Source organism: Trichinella spiralis, assembly GCF_000181795.1.
Source record: "Trichinella spiralis strain ISS 195 chromosome Unknown Scfld9, whole genome shotgun sequence".
NCBI lineage: Eukaryota > Metazoa > Nematoda > Enoplea > Trichinellida > Trichinellidae > Trichinella > Trichinella spiralis.
The window spans coordinates 6,026,355-6,035,328 of NW_003526948.1; the positions used below are offsets into that span (position 1 = coordinate 6,026,355).

Sequence of the window (8,974 nt, forward strand, 5' to 3'; positions counted from 1 at the left end):
TGCAAAATTTAAATAATACAGTGCATTTATGGTCAAGAGAAAATCAAGTAGAATTGATTATAATGAAAATTTCTTTTAACTAAATAAAATGAATTAAATAAATGATTTATAAATTTAATAAAGTAAAAGAAATTCTTCACATATGAATAAATTTTTGGACAACATTGTTTGTTTTGTTTTCGATGAACAACACTACTCGGTGATATCGTAATAGAATAAACGAGCGGTTACTTTTCAACAGACTTCCGTCTCAATGTTTTTCAGCTCGAGCTGAAAGCATTAACTTTGATGTGTTAACTTATTTTATCATTATGCGTAAATTATCAATTCGTGTCTATCAAATCAAATAATAATAAATAAATATAAAATGGTTGATATTTTGTAATTGAATTGCATGATGGCAACTGCTGCATGATTTTATTTTCCTAAACTCCAAGTTGAGCACTGCCTGTGACAATTTCCTAAAATAATTTTCTTTTCATCTAATGATTTAATAATGTCGTGTTTATGTTTTTCTTTTGCGCATAAACTGTCTTCCTATATTTCAAAAGTGTCGAAAGGATCGTTTTACATCAAATTTGAATAATTCATTATTTGTAATTTAAATCTTATACTAAAGATAAATCAAATGAAAGATAATTGTAGTGACTTAATTATTAAACATTGTTTTTTTTAATAATCTCAAATATACTGCATTTAAATTATGTAGTAATAGTTAGCGAAAAGAAAAGAGCAATATAAATTCGATGGTATAGCGCTGTCATTGTTTCCGTCCGTCAAAATAAACAAATAAATTATAAATGCAAAGCAACAATTATAATAAATTTAAAGTATGTCAAACTTCAATTATTTCACATTTAAAAAGTGAACAGTTTAACATAACAAATATGTTTCACAAAATATGAACGTGAATGCAATATTGTTAGCATCAAGTTATATCATAATTAAATTATTTTAATGTGGATAATTGAAAATTTTCATGAATAAATAGAAATTAATCTTTCATCTCCCTTTTCATTAATAATTATCGGATAATATTAATTAGTTGAATTAAGTACAATTCATTGAAATATAATAAGCAGCCTGTAAACAACCTAAACTTGAAAAAGAAATTTGAATTTGGTTTTCATTTATTTTACAGGAATGCTTATCACAATTAAATGAGTTAAACAAAAACGTTTTCTTTTTTAATATAATTTGGTTCAAAAAATTGAAATATAATAGCAAATATTTGAATGCGATTTTTTAAAGTGAAGATGAAATAAGTGAATAATCCACTAATGAATACAAAATCTTTTATTCAAGAACGTAGTAATGAAAGTCTACATGAAACGTATTGAACAATTATTACTTGTAAATAATTTTTGATTACTGTAAAAAGAAATGGCGAAATTTTTACAATGGGAAAGAATAAGTGCATTTTATCGAGTGAATAATACAAGCGATGGTGGAAATTCATTAACCACTGGAAAGTGCAGAATAGAACTAATTAATTTATAAAAGCGGGAAAGATTTTCACAAATGAGAAATTAATTCGCAATAATTATCCACCAAAGCGGACAAGTGTTCCGATGCATCATAATTTTATCTGCGATAAATGATGGACATGAGCGAAATGTTAACGGTGAAAACTCTTACAGTTTGATTTGAATCGATATTTCGAAACAAAATGAATATTAAAATAAGAAATAAATTTAATTTTTTTCACCATCGTCCACAGAGATCTTGTTCAAAGTATGCTTTTGGATTCAGTCTATGCCCTTGCACAATTTTTACAAATGAAAAGAAAATGAAAAAATTAAAAACAGCCTAACTCACCTATATCTGAATTTTTTAAATGCATAATTGATATGCAGCAATAATATTTTTCCATATATTTTCTTTTTAATTTCATTTATCAATTTAGTATACTTTTAAATTGATAATGAAAAATGAGAAAAAAACAAAAAATCAATCACAAAAATGATTTTTTCATGCAAAGTTATAAATTATTCAAAAGCATCAATTGTAAATATGCTTTTTCATTTTTTATTAATAGTTGTTTCTTGGCGTGAAAATTTATCGAACAACAATAAAAATAAAAAGAAAGAAGTTTGTGAAAAGCTGAAGGTGAAGAAATAATGTAAAAGTGTATTGAAGCATTGAATTTTTTCAGGCTTCAGAGCACATGAGAAGACAATCAATTATAAATTATAAATGTGCTTCGCATTCTACTTGATGCTCTTCTTCTTCTACTTTTTTACTCTTATTTCACATGGAAAAACGAAAGTTTATAATTGAATTTGCATATTGTCTGGGTTTCAAATGCTGCAGTGATTGGAATAAAATGCGTCAGATGAAACATTATTATTCCGTTTAAATGTATATTTCCGTAATCAGATAATCAATCAGGAAAAATTGCTTTCTTATTATGTATGATTCAAAAATAAATTTTTTCAATAACACACTTCTTGGAAAAATTTTTATGTAAATTTTATTTACAAAAATGTCAATAGTAAATAATTTAAAGTTTAAATGAAATATAAGCTTTTATCATATTGCAATTGCTGCCAATAGTCTTGCAAGGATAAATTTCTGGCCAAATCAACCATCAATCTCAGCACCAGATCCGTTTGTTCAGTTGCACAAGATAATTAAGCAAGTCGTTCATGAAAGGAAATAGCATGCAGAGCAACTGTGATCATAAAAATCGATCAATCGTCTCATTTTCACAAACGATTATATAAGCAAACTGCAAAGTCAGTTTTACCAGCTATGTTGGCCGCTTTTAGTATGGGATTTTATTGTTATTTGAGAGAAAATCCCACATCCGAATATTCTTGTACCTTTCGCAATCATGCTTTGCTAGTTTTTTTTATTACAATTGGATTGATATCCATAAGTTTGAATATTTTTCTACTACTTTTGGTACTGAAAAAACCACAAAAACCAGCCGCGTTTTACTTTTTGATGAGTAAGTGTAAAACAATCATTTATAAATTAATTTCAATTAAGAAAAACAAGTTTTGCAGTCTATTGATGCGTATTTTTATACAAATAATAACAAAAAAGGAATAATGTTATTATTATTAAATTTTATTTATAATCTACACTGATTCCATGGGAAAAAGAATTCCATTTGTATTATATAACAATTTGTCGTACAATCTGTATATTGTGATATCAAAATGACTTTCTTTATTTCTTCAATTAAAAATAATTTCGTTGATATTTATATGTTATTCGGCATATATTTTGCAAAAATGTTTTTTAATTTTTCCCATTTTCTGAAGTTTTATGGTGGTGCTTCAGTTTACAGAGACTGTTCCTGAAAGTTAAAACATTAGATAATAAAAATATCATCATTTTTTAGAAAAATAAAACTGCTTTTCATAAGCTAAAAAAAAGAGCATAAACACTGTGTAATTCAATTAGTTATTCTAAAATAAAAGTATTTTTAGCAAAACATTATGATAAAAATGACAATGTTGTATTATTAGGAAACGGTTATTAAGTTCATTAATGTTCATATCAGAGCTTATCATTCCACCGTTAGTGATTTTTTATTGTTATGTATTCACAAGTACGCACACACACACACAGATAGAGAACTAAATGAAATTCAGTGTCCTTTAATTGGATTATATATAAATAATCAACAAATAATTTTCAAACCAATTAATCTTCGTAATTTATATTAAACTACTTTTGATTAAACCCAGTGTAAAGTGTTTTTCATTTCTAGTGAAGTTTTCAAGTTGTTTGATATACTATTGCGTGATACTTACAAGTATTGTTATGTAAATCATCATGGTGGATTAAATAGTTAATTGAATAGGTGTCTGTCATGCTATTTCATGTCATGTCATGTCATTAATATATCAGTATGCACAAAATCACATTTCAATAACTTTTTTTTCATATTTTGTAATTCACTGTGGAAATTCCCATTGCATAACACAATAATTTGAATTATATTTTAATATATAAATAAAAAAGACAATCATGAATAAACTAGTATTTTATTTAGTTGCATGTTGAAAAAAATTACGTTTTACATTTTTACTAGTATGTTAATAAATATAATGATTATTTTATAAATATTTGATAGAAAACTGTTGTAATAAAAGAAAAAAGAGTAATTCTCAGTTGTAAATTCAGTTTTGGCTTGTGCTGGCGTTTTCAGTGGTCTGTCATGTATATTATTCAACTTCCGGCAATTCAATGTACTCAACTCGTTCAACCCAATTCAGAACACTACCAGCAGAATATGTATCTCAACGTCTTTGGACACAACATTATCTTTGATTTCTTTTGATATACTGAGCCTTTCGACATTTATGCTTTGTTTAGAGAGACTTTTAAAATTTTATTCATATCCTCTTCATAGCATGGTCTTCAAAGAACATCGACCTATACTGATAGTGTTAATCATCCTCGTGATAACTATCGCAAAGGTAATTTTTAACAAGATTTTATCATTCTAAAATGCGATTTAAAATTTTCACATTTTTTAAAAATAAAATTATAAAATTTCATTTTATAAAATTGATGACAAAAAGTACATATAAATATTTTTATCTGATTATAAATGAAATTTTAAGCAAACATATTCTTTCATTTGATGATACGTTAAAATCAAAAAGATTACAGTATGCTTTTTTATAAATGTTATAAATTTTTAAAAAACAATACAAAAATTATTTTTGTTTCAATAATTTTTAATTAATATAATTGCGAATACTGTGCGTTATTGATAATTGAAATGAACTTTAGATGTCAATGTATTGGCTTGACGCTTGGAATCAAAATGCACAGGATGTGCCATCATTTTGTTTGTATCAAGATATTTTCAGCAGATGTTATTACGAATGGCTTTTGAAAATTAATCTTATATTCAGCGCATCAACATTCTTGCCCTACAGTTTTATTTATGTTGGTCTTGTTTTTCAAAAACGCTCAGGTGGTACGGATTTATCCGCTATAAAATTTAACCGTGAACGGTCAATCACAAAAAGCATAGTGGCAATTTTATCCATGACACTGATTTGTCAAATCATACCATGGGCTCTAAGGTATTCTTCATTAAATGGCAGCACTGTCAGCATATGGGATAGTTTGTTTATTTTGCAAGATCTGAATTGGATATTGCTGCCGATTGTTTATGCTGGTATTCACCCTCAGTTGAAATCAGAAGTACCAACCCTGCGGCCCAAGTGCTTCAAAAGATCACCAACTGCTAGTGCTCCTGTATCACATGTTTACATTGGTTGAAAATGATGTTTATTGATCAAATGCATACGGAGGGAGTCGTATTATTTGTCATTAAAATACTGAATTAACCTTCGGATGAATAAAGTCGAGTCAGTTTTGACCCGGGTTGACTTTCGAACGCAGTCCAGCAATTCTGACTTTCTCAGTAGCTTCATTTTTTTGTCTTTACTACCTAATTGAGCCAAAAGAAGCATTCGAATTAAGTCTCTTGAATTAAGTTTTGAATCGTCTTTTTTGATCATATATATATATAGTAAATGTATTAGCTAAAAAATTTTTTTTCAAAATTTGGAATTTTTTCGATTGTTCCACTTTTACATTTATAAATGATCGTGCTTTCCACAATTAACATCCGATACATTCCAGTTGTTGTGGAATAAATGGCCTCTAAATTTGGCGTATTGGTTATCTATTATAAGTAACCGCCTAAACACTAGCGTATTGCAAATTTGAAACCGGCTTCATGCAAATTTTCATTTGTTTGTTCTTTTTTCGCTTATCTAGCTTTAACTGCTCTGATTATTTGTGAATTTCATCAGGCGTGTTTGCAATGACTATCTTGGTACTGACCAGCGAAGCATTACTTTACAATCAGGTTTGATATTTCCTATTTGTTGTATGTTTTTTAATTACTTTTTTGCTATTTATAGAAAACCCTGAGGACCGGATGTATATGAACAAACAGAAGATGTTGTTGGTTTAGTAAATGTGTTTTTATAACTTGTATCTAAATTTGCTGAACATTTCTGATAAGATTTTTTCTACAGTTTTCATAAATGAGAGCTTTAACTTTTTGTGATGTTTATTAATCAGTGTAGTGTATTGTAAGTATAGAATGTTTTACCCAAAGTGAAATATATTATTTTCCTAAATTGTGTAACTTTTCACGGTTGAACATTTTATGAGTGGTGCCATCTGAACTCTTGAGATTAGTATTCACCTTTTCTATGAAAATCGTTGCATCACACACATATATATATATATGTCATTCTAATGTCGATAATCAAATTTTTTCCGTTTTAGCTGTTTGTTTCGCACTACTATATTTCGAGTTTTAGCATACCTTTTAAATTCTGATTATATGAAATTGATTGTTGTCATCATTTAACTTATTCATTTTACGTTGCGCCCTTCCTCAGTTTAAGAATTTTTATAAAAAATAATAAACATTCAGTATTAACATCGAATTCACTGTATGAACGTTAACCATTCATGAAAAACAATATATTCTTGCAAAACTGGAATTTGTAATGTTATTTAAATAATAATTTCATTTGATTTATAACTTGTTTTTCGTACTTTGAAACAATGTAGTCAACAGATATTCAAAGTGTAATGCTACTAATAGAAATTGTTGTTTTACTAAACATGTTTTTCAAGATAAATTTTGTAATGTAAAACATTATAATTCGGTTTTCTTGAATTAAGTAGACAAAAACATATTGTGATTGTGTTTTGATTTTGAGAAACATGGATTAAAATGCTTCAAACACAATGTAAATAAAAAACTGAGTTGTAGTGCATTATAATTGTAAATTAATCAAAACTCCTAATTTCTGTAATCTAATCTTACCTTTTTTATACTTTGTATTTCATTTTATTTATATCTACATTGTTATTTTTGTTTATTAAATGACAGATACCAGGCTGGCGCCATACAAATTGTGCCTGTAACATGGTTTAAAGTACAGATCCCGTTTCCCGCCAAAAAATTATCCCAAGAATTCATTAATTCCGATTCATTTCATTAGCAAAATTTTTCAGAAATGTTTTGAGCGATTCACCTACTTTTTAGGCTATTTTTGGTCGAAACTTTTTTCAAATTTTATGAATATTCAATTAATGAAATTCAAGTACATGCTTAGTTTATCTGACAGCTGAGTAATAACTTTAGTAAAGAAATAACGCATTATAAGAAACAGAAAGCGAAAAATAAATATAAAATATTAATTTATAATGTTTTTATCACTCAAGTGAGTTCTAAATGTAGTGACCGCAAAATTGTACTTGCAACATACAATGCAAATTTTTTCATTCTGTATGAATATTTAATTAATAAAATTCAGATACAACGCAAACATTAATCTGATTTCATGTGAACTTAAAACATTTTGAAATTCAATCATAATGGGCTTGGAAGTTCAGCTGTTCATTGTTCTTTAAGATTTGATGGGCATTTGTAAGTTTTAGAAAGCTAAAAAATAACATATTTTTTATCTGACAGTCATTATATCTGCAATAGGGGAGTTCATCGTATTTTAATTTTGCAAAAAATGTTGATAAAAATTTAAAGAAAATTCTTTGTTTGTAAGTTTAATAAAACTTTTCTCTGTTCGTCTTCTGAATGTCATTTCAGTGAATTACTCAATCTCAAATGAATTACTGCCCTGCAATTTGTCGATCTGACCAAGAACAACAACTGTCAATTTACTTCCTCCAAACTTTACTTCCATACAATGAAGCAGAATACACAGAAATACAAAAAAAGCAATGCTATTATAGCACCGATATACAGCGCCAACACACCATCTTGTATTACCTACAACGATGATCTTGAACATATGCAAATCGTTATGTGTATATACAAACTGAGCGCACAATAAGCGCAAATGCAGTGCTGCAATATCCGCCCCAATGGAACAGAATTGAATGAAACCAGACGGTGTGCGCCTATATCTTCAATGCCAAGAAGAAGCTATATCCATACATGGCTGAAAAACAGGCGTTCTGTGACATCACGACAGTGCACCATCTGCACTAACTCCAGTCGTATAGTTGAAAATACAAATTTTCAGTTTCTTATGAAATATTTTACAGACCTGAAATTGTCACTGATAGATTTTTGATGCTTATGTAACAATATCATATATCACTCCATCATCAAGCTATTAATTCTGATATCGATAAAAAATGCAATTACACTAATATCTGATGTAATAACACTCATTCCACACACACACACACACACACACACACACACACACACACACACATTAGAGGCAAGTGAAACAACGTAACCCATTATTCCACAATTACTGGACAGATTTCGCCCAAACTTTGCATTTCCTTCTGCCCAAGCAATGAAAAATCTACAGTAGCCCCATTTATCAGCAGAAATGAATAAAATAAAAATTTGCATGCGATGTCGTTGGCTTTGTTGACCTAATAGAAATCATTTCAGTTTGAGGCCGACCGTGGATGGTAGCTCAGCGTTTTGATTGCAAAATTGACTGAAGACAAACATTGAAGCTAAACATTATTTTTGCTTTTTATTCATTATTATTTTCTGGAATAATTTCTGAAAAATAATTTTTTAATCAACAGCGGAAGAGCATGAACATGAACAATGAGAAGATGGCGCATTTAGCAGTAAGTGGCAGTTTTATCATTTTTAAGTCATAATCACTTAACAATACAGTTGAGAATCGAGATTAAGCATAATTACTCAATATATTCTCGATGAAGAATTCACAACATGAGATGAGAGGTGACTTAATAAACGCCAAATTACTATACAATTAACTTTGATTAAATACACCCTGTACGCATTGTTTATCTATTATTAAAATATGATCTTTTGAAAACACTTTGCAGTAGCTAACATGCCCTTTTAGTTGCACCATAAGCAAGCTTCTGCCCGCAAATTGTTCACTTAAAATTAGCTTCATTTGAGCTACTTGGTTTTCTACATTTAGAAAATTTTCAGACATACGTAGGTGTG

General features: G+C 28.4%; 1 protein-coding gene across 1 annotated transcript; it reads left to right on the forward strand.

Moving 5' to 3' along the window:
- Positions 1–3,276: 3,276 nt before the first annotated feature.
- Tsp_10553 (conserved hypothetical protein) lies at positions 3,277–5,253 on the forward strand. Its single transcript, XM_003372264.1, has 6 exons — positions 3,277–3,313; positions 3,441–3,485; positions 3,515–3,530; positions 4,129–4,251; positions 4,370–4,436; positions 4,756–5,253. Exons 1-6 carry the CDS (start codon positions 3,277–3,279, stop codon positions 5,251–5,253), a joined length of 786 nt encoding a protein of 261 aa, XP_003372312.1.
- Positions 5,254–8,974: the final 3,721 nt, after the last annotated feature.

What these genes read in the sequence shown, in the direction of transcription:
- Tsp_10553 (XM_003372264.1), top strand. Translation starts at nt 3,277, where the DNA reads ATGGTGGTGCTTCAGTTTACAGAGACTGTTCCTGAAA. An exon ending in TACAGAGACTGTTCCTGAAA is followed by an intron (nt 3,314 to 3,440) that starts GTTAAAACATTA and finishes AAGTATTTTTAG; the next exon opens with CAAAACATTATGATAAAAAT. An exon ending in GAACACTACCAGCAGAATAT is followed by an intron (nt 4,252 to 4,369) that starts GTATCTCAACGT and finishes TCCTCTTCATAG; the next exon opens with CATGGTCTTCAAAGAACATC.